Source organism: Dermochelys coriacea, chromosome 1, assembly GCF_009764565.3.
Source record: "Dermochelys coriacea isolate rDerCor1 chromosome 1, rDerCor1.pri.v4, whole genome shotgun sequence".
Classification (NCBI taxonomy): domain Eukaryota; kingdom Metazoa; phylum Chordata; order Testudines; family Dermochelyidae; genus Dermochelys; species Dermochelys coriacea.
The window spans coordinates 177,294,635-177,307,513 of NC_050068.2; the positions used below are offsets into that span (position 1 = coordinate 177,294,635).

Sequence of the window (12,879 nt, forward strand, 5' to 3'; positions counted from 1 at the left end):
AAAGGAAGGCATGTTTTGTTTGATAGGCAAAACAAAAGTTTGAGCTTTAAAGCAATTGTAACATAGTAGATTAAAGACCGTCGGTATAATTAGATAAACAAAGACTCCCTAACATCTGTTCTCAAGAGTGTACTAAAAAGACAGCCACTTCTTGTTTGGGGAGAGCTGAAGCTATATTGGCATCCATTATGCAGGACCATTGCATGGTCCTCACCTCATTCTGACTACACTCATCTGGCAAAGCTGCTTTGACCCATGCATTTCTTCCTGCTGTCTTTTGAGAAAATCTGCTTCTCCTGTTCATTATGTCTGCTTACTGTATGGAACCTTTTATAGAATGGGACAAGAAGGGATATACAAGGGGAAATAAAATACTGGTAATCATGTTTGTTATCATCTTCTGTCCCGCTTCTTATATGACTATTGGTTGTCTATACATACATACACATGCTCATTTATATATTTCCTGTATTTCTCTTTGCTTCTCATTTGCTTTTTAAATGATTGAAGGGGAGGAGACAGAGCATGGCTCTTAACTGCTCTATCTTTTTGTATCTTGCTTCCTGACCGGTGGAATTATGTTTATATTATGGAATATATTATGTTTTGTTGTGTGGATGAAATGAGAGGATTCTGATAAAATAATTATGGTATATAATTTCCTTATTAAAAAGAAAGAGGTATAACACTCCCATATGTTCTGAAAATCTGAAGACAAATTTATAGAACAAGAGTGCAAGGGGATGCAAATTAGCAATACAAATTGTACTATTTAATGCTTTTGTATTAGATCTCCAGTTACTTTAAAACTGTTAAGATACACAACCACGCTGTGAAAGTTTATAATATACATAAACCATACAGCATCTTTACTGTAGCAATATAAGATATAAATGTGTGTTTGCTACATAACCAGTCTATATATCAAAAACAGACACAAATAAGGAAAACCACCTTCACTATTTTAAGCCATCAAGCCTCATACCTAACCTCTCCATAGTCCCCGTGCAGCAGACCACTCAAAGTTGCCATCCTCAAAGAGCGCATTGATCAGAGGGAACTTGTATTTAGACTGACTTATTTATTTAGACTTGCAGGCTTGATTGGCCAACTGTAGGTAAGGTGTCTTCTCCCAGAAAGTAAACAGCAGGGAGACAAAAAAAGAATTGGAGGCGCAGGATGACATAAGGGAGGTGGGGGTGACCAAACACACAGGTACAGAAGTTGGAGATCTAAACCCTTTATTTCCATTAAGCTTATGGCTTCAGTTTACCTTAATCCAGCTCTCCAAAGAGATCTATTTTCCCATGTCCTCAGCATTTACAAAAATAACTCTGACTTTCTAATTGCAGTGTACTTCCTCTCATCAGCAAGAGCAGAAGGAGAGAGCTAATATGCAAGAAATAGAGATTGATGTCATTAAATAGTCTCAAAACCATGATTTAAGCAAACTCTCATACAGGCCCCCCAAAGTTTTAGGATTTGCTACACAGGGAAATTAATTTGGATTAAGGTAGGGTGTGAATTTAAAGCAGAATACATATTCCAGATTAACTCTGTGAGGGAATGGATTTATTCTGGAATGAGTGCTTTATTCTAAATTATCTTCATCCACATCTGAAATGGATTATGCTAATTTGGATTAAAGCATTTTTTTTTTTTGGAATAAGAGCGTCCCAACACAGAGTTAACTCCCCTTGTAGAGAAGTCATAAGGAAAGATTATTTTCTCCTTCTAAGAAGAAGTGGCAGAGTGTGCCAGAGGGCACGAGAGGAAAAGGAAATCTATTTTACCACCCTTGGGGGTCCTTAATAAATCAGTATAGATATACGGATAGAAGAGACTGCTTACTTGCCAATATTGCAAACCCAAAACATTCAAAAATCATGATATTTTAAGAATTAATAAACATTGGGCTTTTTTTATTTGCCTTCTAGTCTTTCAGCCTTTCCAAGCATTGTTTGACAGCCATGAGGGCTTAAATTGACTTAAAGCCTCTCCTCTTCCTCCCCTCCCCCCATGCAAGAATATGAATTTTTTCCTGTAATTACATGGCTTCAGGCCCTAGAGCTTTAAGAAAAACACCAAATATCACAAGAATGGGCAACTCTAGGTTTCCCTTAGCTCACTTCACTTCATCGGATGCATGCAGTGGCATCTGATGAAGTGAGCTGTAGTTCACGAAAGCTTATGCTCAAATAAATTTGTTAGTCTGTAAGGTGCCACAAGTACTCCTTTTCTTAGCAACTTGACTGCCATTAGCATAGCTGCAGCATTGTAAGTGTAGACAGGCCCTGAATGAGATGCATTGGGATAGGGAGACAAATCAGGAGACTGATTCTGAACACCTGGTGGGAAGCTCTGCATTTTTTAAGTAGTAAAATAGAAATTGGAGGTGAGTTTCTTTTCTCTAAACCTGCAAAATCAGAAGGCAGCTAAATTACACAATGCTGTTGGAGATTTTTTAAACTAAGATTTTAAGCCAATTTCATTAGTTTGGTAGATGGGTGGTATGGAGAGTAAGAGTGCCTGACTCAGTCTTAGAATCCTTGTGTTTGGCGATATTTTAACAATCAACTGTCTAGTTTTCAGGGCAGTATTGTTGACATAGTTGCCTCTTTTCAATAATATTCGGGGGGGTGGAAATGGGAGAAAAGATACTTTTAGAAACAAATTATGACTGGGAATTAGGAATGGGCTAAGGAGAAAATTCATAATAGAAGCAGCAGTTTAGTGCCTCTTCAACATAGACACTGATCTTATTTCTTGGCAACCAAGAGCCATAAATACCAGCCTTGATATAACAGATCTTGCATGTCGTCTGACAAGATGTCTGTAACTTGGTAATTAATGCACAAAGGGATGAAAGAGTACAGTATATCAAAATGCATGTTTTCTGTTTACATGCAAATGTTACACCTTTAACCAGCCCATGAAAATATTTGTTTCCCCACTAAGTTTCCCATTTTTGAAGGTGGAGAAAAGGTTGGTAGATCCATAATATTTTCTTGTTTGAGGCCCATGTTCATTTTTTTTAAAGTTTACTTTTTTCACTGTTTATATTAGCTCTTCATGGTTGTCTCTGCTAGTCAAAGCACAATTATTTATTTGAACAAACGAGCAAAACGTCCAGCTTATAATCCTATTTTAGTGTTGCATTGACATTGCACCATGTCCCCGTTAAAAATGTGATATCTTCAGGGAATTTGTGGCTATCATTGCTTTGTCATTCTAAGGACATTGATTTTTTTATTTATATAGATCTACAGTACCGGGTTTGTGGCTCACTGGCTTACTATTAAATGATCATGCGGAAATAACTAAATGCCAAGCTGTAGGCAAATGTAAGCTACAGGGCATACTTTAGTAGATGCTGGACATCTCCGGACTAAGTTTATTTCAAGCAGTCAGAATGTGATCATCTTTCCCTGTATAGTCTTTTAGGAAAATCAGAATAGTCATGCTGAATGATCTTGTCTTTACTGATCCAGTTTTGGCAACATATTTTGGGACAGTGACATTCTTAAATATGAACAGACATCGTGTGGTTTAGGTACGTGTATTATTTCTATAAAAATATAAACAAATATTAAGTCAGGGAGTCTGAAAGTTTGTTCTCCCATAATGCTTTAAGATCATAAAGATAGGGAGAATAAGAATATACAATACAATGTTTTTTTCTACATGAGAAACAGATTAGTAATATTGCTGATGACTTATCTTTCCTGCTGTTTACTCTCTCAAAAATATCACAGGCTTGTAGTTTTCCATCTAATAAATATTTCAGACAATGCTGTGAATAATTAGTGCAACAAAGATTAAATTCTATTTTAAAGGCACAAAGCATTAGTGAAGTGCAGTTAAGTATTGAACATTTATACACTATAAAGCAGGAAATCTCCACACAATAGAGATTAATACTGTATGTGCATACTGTATTGTTCTCAGCCCTTAACATTCTGAACTTGGACTGTGGCAGTTGTTATCTCTCGCAGGTTTCTTGGTGATTTTCAAGCCCAGCTTTACCTACCCATGTGGCAGTGACACCAGCTTTCACTGAAGCCTTATTACTCTTAAAAGAGCAATTTGGTTGGTTGCACGGCAGTTAGGATCAGACACTCAGGCTTAAAGCTGTCAGTACAACTGATTCTCATCTTTTTTTACAATCCTGACATCTTTTTCTCTTTTCTGCTGGACACAAGCATTACTGTTTTTATCATTTTCAATCAAGCTCGCGCTGAAAGCTGAGGAATATATTCCCACTGAAACCAAAGTGAGGAGCAGAAATTATTTTATAGCTACTATCGTAGCAGCAGGGCTGGCTGCATGTTATGTGGGAGAAATTGGATCAGTGAGAAATGTGTAGCTTTCCTCAGGGCTACATCATTGAGGTATTACTTCAACGTCTAAGGATGGCAAAACAACTACTTGCTGTGATTTTTCAGTGATTAATGACTCTTCCTTAAGCAAACGGTGTGTGGAAAGTGGGAGAGAAGATGTAACAAATTTTATGAAAATAACTTGTGGAAATGTTATCATCAGTGAAATGGGGGGAAATTACAATGCTTGAACTTCTTTTCATTTTGATGTTGTTCTTCTCTGGACCAACGCTGAGCAAGCTAAGTAGGACCAAAAGCAAACACTGGAAGGGCGGTAAGTGATAAAAGTTTTTATAATGAATGTCTGGGTGAGATTTGAAAAGTCAGGGTTAATGTTGAGTTAAAGGAAACAAAGCTGTTTTGAATGCTTAAGATTTTAGGTTGTCACTTGGATTTGAGATAGAATATGAAGGCAAAGAAGGGAATTTAATTTGTTTGCTTGTTAGTTTGTTTATATAAAACATTTATTTCCTAGAGGAATTATAGTTATTTACTATATAAATAGCAAAAGTTCTCTTAAGGCCCTGGAATGTCAGGAATAGTTTTTCATATAAAATATACAGGTAAATTAGAAACCACTGTTTTCAAGTATGTGAGAATATTAAGATTGTTGTTTTCATTATGGAGACCTGGGGCCAGATGCTTATAGCTTTTTACTGCAAGTAACTCTGCTTGCTATCTAGAGGTTACATTATTTGAAAAAGAAAAAAAGAGGGGGGAAATGAACTCAACCTGTTTTGAGTGCAGAATTCTTAGTATATTTTGTGTAATGATTAGACAGACTTTTCTTTAGAGAACATAAATGTTATAAAATGCAGTGCCAGAATCAGTGGTTGGTTGGCTGACTATATTGGTGTTGATGTATTAATAAAGATAAAGTGTATTAACTTTATTGAAAAAAAATCTGCTGTGCTAAAAAACACTTATGGTTTTTAAAGGCTGCAATTCATTTTCTTCAACTGATGGAAACTGCAAAGGAGATTTACCCTGTATATTTTGTGAACAGTTCACTAAATATGCCATTTTGTAAAGTTCACTTTGTTTTGCTTCCCTTGCATGACATTTGTTTATGGAAAACATGGGTTATCAAGGTCTGATAATCAAATGGCCCAATAAGCATAAAGGATATTGCATAAATATTTCGACCAAGGGACTATCGATGCTGGATAGGATGTTTTTTTCCCTCCAGGTCTTTCTTGATATTGTTGATTGGATGCACCCTAGGAATTTTCTTTCTTACAAGTATTGCCACAGCATGATGTGTGCATCTCAGCTTTAATAGCACTTTCAGTTTTCCTCTTTTGTCAGTGTTGTGATCTGAGGTTAAAAAGTAGCATCAATATTAAAAAGAAGTTTTAATAATGTATCACAACATCTCAGCAGGAGACTTTTGCCCCTCCCTCCCTACTATAGTTCCCTTTGTTGCATTAAAGCATTACAAATCTTCCACCTACTGTACCTTCAAGGGAAAAGTTCCAGCAGGCACTTAAGCTGGTCTGTTAAGGCAAAGGTGGCCAGAATAGCATATCTGAAAATTATTTTCTATTCCTGTAAATCCCATTATCACACTACTCATATCTCACAATGCTGTTACTGGTCCTCTTTCTTGCAAATTACAAACTGTTTATTCTGTGCTGCATGATCTCTTCTCAGAGGCATGTGATTCAGGCATATATGTTACTGTCAACTTCTCGAAATTGCAAAAAAATAATCTTTTTACAGTCCAATCTCCTTTTTATTTTTATTACTTTAAATGAAACTGGCAAATGGGAAGTGCATCAGTCCAATCTCTTAGCCCTTAACCAAAGGAACCAGATTCTGAAAACTTAGATATTTACTGAAGAAGTTAGGTGGCAGGTTGAAAATAACCCCGCACATGACTGTTGAGTAATACTGTTACCTTGTTTTGAATGCTTATAAGAAAAGAAACTTAACTGTTTCAAGCAGACAAAGTTGCTTAAGAATTTCTTCTGAAAAGAGACAAAAACAAGTTTTTTTAAAAAAAATGATCTCTAACGAGACTACCAGTGAGTGTGGTATATATGCTGTATGGTAGTATTTTAATTCAGAGTCTGTGCAGTATTGTTACTAATTAAAGAACTGTTTGTTTTGATGGCTACATAGACATTTAAGGGAAAGTTTTCAGTTTACCACCCATTATACTGTGTGTGTTCTAGAATATGCATTGTTAATTCCAAAATAATTTTTAGCTTGTCAAAACAAAAACATAATGTTGGTATCCATTTTTGTAAGTAGGAACAAGCAGTGAAAGTCAGCCTCTGCTTATACTTTGACTTCAGTATTTTCTTCAGCATACACATGGAACTAGAGATGGTGAGGAATTTTTCAGTGAAAAATGTTTTTTCAGAAAATGCTGATTTTTTTTTTCAAAACCAAAATTTTTCACCATAACTTATTGATTTCACAGGGAAGGTTTCTCAGGTCCATGATGGAATTCTGGTTAAAATGAGAGAGAGAGAGAGAATGTCTGACTCCAGAGTAGCCTACTGGTTAGGACACTCAACTGAGTTTTGTGAGACTATTTAAGTCTATGCTCTGAGAGGGAACAAGGACTTGTACCTGGGTTCCCTGGACTACTAGCTGTTTTGGTGTGGGTTGCTCTCTTGTGGGTTGTTGGGTTTTTTTCCACAAAAGTTTTTGAAAGGTCTTGGTTTTGTTCCAATGTGGAATGAAAACAAACTTAGAAACCTCAAAGTTTTTTGTGGAATGGATTCTGCTTTTCTGGCCAGCCTACCAGAAACTTTCACTGGTGGGTAACGGGATTTGTGCTCAGAGACACAGTTATGCTTATAAGAAGCACACAGAAACTTTTTCAGGGGAAAAGGCAATATGCCACATTTATTTTAGATACAACAATTAGCATATGAATTCAATCATACACACACACACGCGCACACTCCTGCCAGTCGATGTAGTTAATAGTCCAGAGTTCGGATCAATGTAGTGGCCAGCTAGGTTGATCACGGGTAGGGAGGAGCCAGGTTCTGTCAGTTGTGACACAATGCTCCAGGGAAGTCTTGGCAGGGCGATCCCAAAGTTTCATGGCAAGGCCCCCTGTTTATATTGTGATTTTCCTTCATTGAGACCAATGAGTTTTGCACCACCATGCTGTAATTAATTGTTGTTTGACAAGTGCTTGTTTTCTTAAATTGTTCTTTTTATTTTTTATTTTTTTTTATTAAGTATCTCAGGGCGTTATCCCATGCTGGTTTTGGTCACAGCAATCTGGTCCTCATTAACAGGTGCCTGTCTTATCTTTAGAGTCATCAATCTGCCCTCTTTTTACATTTCAACAGGGGCGTGTTGCAATCTCTTGGTGCCCTTATGTTTGTCCTCTGTTCCTTCCTAGAACATCTGGTCCAGTAAGGGCCTTCACACTTATCTTCTAACACACACGTTCCTCATTCATACATAAAATGGGATTGATTTACACAAAGCATTTGAACAGGAACATCAAATTAAAATGCAAAATAAAACAATCATTGCATTCTTTTATTTATTTCAAAATGCTAAACCTACAACAATGTAGTGACCCTAAAGGTCTGTCACTGTCTGGAGATCAGCTCAGACACAAATTCTGGCTAATGCATCTTTACCATTGGCCCATTAGGCCATTCCTTCCTGTTTTCAGAAAGGGTGACTGGAAAAATATGGTCAAATCATACACCAATACATTTAATACATGCTACATTATTCTTTATCCTTCATTCTAAAGTATACAAAATACAAACATAAAATCCTACTACTACAACCTGAAGTAGTAATATAATAAATTCTGATTAGATTTCTATTTTACCAGTGAAAGAGTGACCCTACAACACCATTACTGGAGCTTGCTGGAGAGTAGACCCCAAAATAGAAACTGGGATTTCCAAAGTATCTCAAGGGAGTGAGGCACCCAGCTTCCAATTCTTAGCCACAGTGTCCATAAAATAAATATATATGATGCATTATGTATACATCTGGAGAAATAAAGGGCATATCCTAAGCAAGGGTAAATCAGCAGAGCTCTGCTGAAGTCAATGGCTACAATGATTTACACTAGTGGAAGAACTGGCCCATACAATTGACCCTATCCTACAATTGTAATAACAAAGTGGACTTTTGCATCCTCATGGAGCAGCACTGACCTCAATGGGGCTCCGTACACCCTGGATCCATTTGTAGGAGTACATCTGTACTTGAGTACTTTTTGTAATAAATTGTCAGAAGTATAGTGAATGAAAAACTCTGAGGACCTTAATTAAAGTCAAATGGAAATCTCCAATAATATATTTTTTAAATTAAACTTTTTTAACAGATTTTTCATATTCTCAAATAAAAGAACTTCATCTCCTGTTACAGGAGGAGGGACAATATGGCAGTTTTTGTTTTAGCTTTTCAGGCCAAATGAAGACTATTGATGTTGTAAAACTCTCCAGTTGAGCCGGAACTTTTTTCACCAAAATTCCAATCCCTGGTAAGCCATTCTTTAGAGACCTTGCTGAATAGCATTACATGGTTCTTTTTTTCTCAGCAAAACATTTATATATTGTAATCCTTTAGGGACTTACTGCTCCAAATGTTGAACAGCCACAGTTCTCACTGAAGTCAAAGGAGTTTTGGTGTTCAGCATATCTGAAAATCACCCCTATAATCAACAATGATTGAACCTAGTGATGCTAAATAATAGTCCAAATGTATTCCTGATTTAGTTCCTATCAAATCAGTAAACTTGTGCCAGGTGGTGAAATTGGCCCACTGTGTTATTGGGAGAAATATAAGGAAAGCAAATTGTATTTTCCAGTTGCTTATATTTTGGTATCTTGGAAAACCTTTAAAAAATGCATTGCAGTGTGGTGTTTAAAAGTGTTTAGCTCCAGTGCTCTGGGATTTAGAAGCTAGTGTTCAAGATAAACTGAAGCCTAAAAGTAAAACCTGGAATTACAAATCAACTGGATTTTCTTTTTCTCTTTGAGCCAAGATAACAAATTATGATTCCAATTTTTAAGAAGGATTTATAACTTAGAGAACAAAAACCTTTGAGAAGACAATTAAATCCCCTTTGTAGTTTATCTGAAATCAGGAAGTAGATTTCAAGCTTGCAATCCCCTCCTGAATTCATTTTTCACAGTGCTTTTATAAAGGGGAAAGTATTTAATGTCTGAAAACACATAGACGTTTCTTCATATGCACGTGGAAGTGTTCTTTAGATGTTCATTGAAACTATTAGGACAGTGATGGAGTGTTAATGGAATGGTGTCCCCATGCATTGTCTTTGGGAACCCCCTGCAAAAGTGTTGGGTAATTTGACAATAAAGTATCCATGAATGATGAAAATTATTGTGCTGCTTGAGACAATAACACACATTTACCGATCTCTAGTGATATCAGATCTAGAAGGACATCTGTGAATTATAGTATGGTGGTGAGAAAAGTTACTTTGATAGTTATTGCCAAAAGGTTCATTTCTATAGTACCTCAGCCCTGTTCAGGACCTACATGGTCCAGTTCAAATACCACACATTATTGTTCAGAGACTACTTTCCATGGTAACTACATATTACCTCAGTTGGAAACAATATTAGCTATGGGGAAAATAGAATTATGCCTAATTTGTTATCTCACAATAATTATGGACCTAACTTGCATCTTCACTACATAGCTGTGTGACAAATCTTTATGGAAGCAGAGACAGAGAGAAAGCCCAGAGACTAGTAAGGGAATATCATACTTATTGGCACATATTAACAGTATTTATTAAACCCAATTTGCTCTTCCAGCTTTATAAAATAATGTAATGCATTTTGCCCTTTTGCGTATGTTTATACTGCAATAAAATACCCATGACTGGCCCATGTCAGCTGACTTAGGCTTCTCAGGCTCAGGCTGTGGGCTATAAAATTGCAGGGTAGATGTTCAGGCTTGGGTGGGAACCTGCACTTTGGGACTCTCCCCCGTCACAAGGTCCCAGAGCTCAAACTTCAGCCTAAGCCTGAATGTCTACACTGCAATTTATAGCCACACAGCCTGAATCCCACAATCTCAAATCAGCTGACACAGGCCAGCCGTGGGTATTTTATGGCAGTGTAGACATACCCACTATGTCTAAGAGGGACTGAGATAGTAATCTTTCAAGCCTAAATCAAGTTTTTATCATACAAGTGCAACAGAATCATATTTCAACTGCTGTTTCAGGTCACATTATAGTTAAATTTATGGCAAAAGATACATAGAGTTTGTGAGAGTCCTAATAGTATCACTTATGAGGAAATAATTTTAAGGAGGAGAAAAATGCCTACATTATTGTTTGAATGTAATTATAGAGTGTGACTCTTTCAGGCTGTCTGCAGACTGATCAGCATACGTATTCATGTCAAATAGAGCATATTACTTATGCTAAGCGTTAACATCCATTCCATTTATATATATATATATATATATATATATATATGGTGCTGACCCAAAGATCAGCTGATGAAAGGAAACCTACATAAAAGGTTCTGATTTTCAGAAGTGGTAAAAACCCACAAATCCCTAAAAAGTCCTTGGAAGCTCAGTAACTTTGAAAGTTAGGCTACATGTATTTAGGTGCTTAAGTATGGATCTAGGAGCCAAACTTGTTTGAAAATTTGGGCCTGAAATTTTAGTCTAAAAGTATATAAAGTGATAGATGTGACTCTTTCAAATACAGAGGAAGTCTGAAAAAGCCAATCTGTGTGCTTGTTTAAAAGAAAATATGAGTGTTTGTTTGAGCATTTGAGACTGTGTAATGGTTTGGTTTTTTAAGTTCACTTTTTCTCTTTACTTTAGGGTTCAGATCCAAGGCAGTTGGGTGCAAACAGCAGAGCCCAGTATCCTCATAGAGTCTCATTGAAGTCTCATCTGTCCTCATATTAAAAACTCCTTATAACCAAAGTTATATTTGTAAACCTGAGAAAATTTTTAATTCAGGAATCTAAGGAATTCATTACAGGAAAATAAATATGGATTAAGGGGTTTTGGAATAGTTATGAAGTATCACCCACATTACAGAATTAGCAGGCAAAACCAAACTCTCTTAATTAGGTCTACAAATAGAATGAACACATGAAATTGCTTGCTAAATGGGATAAGAGCACATATCAGAAATTCAAAATGATGAAACCTGTACACATACCAGAGTGACTGAGAAACAGCCACACTTGTTTTGGCTTTCCCTTTCTAGTAATATTCAAAGATAATGATGTTGACTGTTAAATAGCATTGATTTTAAGTGCTAACACTTGGAAGCATGATCTAAAGAGTACTTAGAGTACATTGTCTCTTTTGAGAGCCATTATTAAAATCCTTCAGAAAACATCTTTGCTTAATGCCTTCAAAAAAAGCAAGAGATAGAGTGAGAGGACAGGAACTTTGGACAGATCATTTGATTTTGGAAAGTGAGACTCAAAACTGCCAATAATGAAAAGCTGTTGTTATTTTAACATTCCTCTTCATGAAGACTGTGTCAGCACATCCATTATAAACTACATTTTTTCCCAGAGGTTTACAACTTAATCATATAAACTTGTTTAAGGCTGAAATTTGGCTCATGTTAGAAGCAGATTTCATGTTACCAGTTTGAAAACACAAACCTTTAACCTTCAATTAGTTGAGTTTTAAAACAAATATTGGCATGCTTGTATGAGTTGAAATGAGAAATGGCTTTTAATCGGGAGCCACAGCAGCAAAATTTTTTAAAAAGCATTTTTTTCTCTCCCTCAGCCTTTGCTCTTGAAGATCACAGGGAAAAGAAACTAAAAAATAAAATCTTAGTTTGGGCTGAACTGCAATCATTTTATGCCCACTTATCAGAGGTACTGAGCACCTGCAGCCTCTGTTGACTTCAGTCAGGTTTGTGAATGCTCAAAATAATTATTCTCAACACTTCTCAAAACAATGTCCTTAAAATGTCGGTGTGAAGCTCTAACTTCTTTAGAGCTCCTGTTCCTCTGAATGTCAGGGAGCTGTGTTTGGAGAGTATCCTGCCTTTCCATGAGGCTTAGTCTATGTGCAGTTTTTCTACTGATATAACTAAACTGGTTAAGAGTGTAATTTTTTTAAACTGACATATTTACACCAGCACAACCCCTATTTTGGGTGCAGTTATAGAACTATAAAGGTGCCTTACACCAGTATAGCTTATTCCCTTTTCTGTACATGAATAAACTGTATCAGAATAGGCATATTGTACAATAAGGTTGTGCTGCCTTAACTATACCAGCATAGTTAAAGTGGCATAATTTCCTTGTGTAGTCAAGACCAGTGTGCTTGACTATATTTTCAGTTCCCATCCCTGTGAACCTCTGAGATCTGTGAGTAAGAACTACTCATTGGTTACTGGAGATTAAGGAGGCGCTATTCACCTTGTCCTAGACTTCATATTTAAAAAGAAATGATGGTCCATATTACCAGCAACTTCTGTAAAAGCTGTTTTTATAAATCTAAATCCCTCTGATTTGCATATAATCCAACCTTT

General features: G+C 36.4%; 1 protein-coding gene across 21 annotated transcripts in view; it reads left to right on the top strand.

The window, feature by feature from the left end:
* ROBO2 (roundabout guidance receptor 2) overlaps positions 1 to 12,879 on the top strand; it is a 1,574,290-nt gene that overhangs the window by 291,531 nt on the left and 1,269,880 nt on the right. For 3 of the 21 annotated variants that reach the window (XM_038413254.2, XM_038413393.2, XM_038413403.2), the window contains exon 1: positions 4,325 to 4,653. The exons of 2 other annotated variants lie outside the window; for them this stretch is intronic. In XM_038413254.2, the coding sequence (XP_038269182.1) occupies positions 4,530 to 4,653 (124 nt within the window). In that variant the 5' untranslated portion in view covers positions 4,325 to 4,529. Of the gene's footprint in view, positions 1 to 4,108; positions 4,654 to 12,879 lie in introns of those variants that run through there. 16 more of the 21 variants (XM_038413355.2, XM_038413329.2, XM_038413338.2 and 13 more) reach the window with 11 other exon arrangements.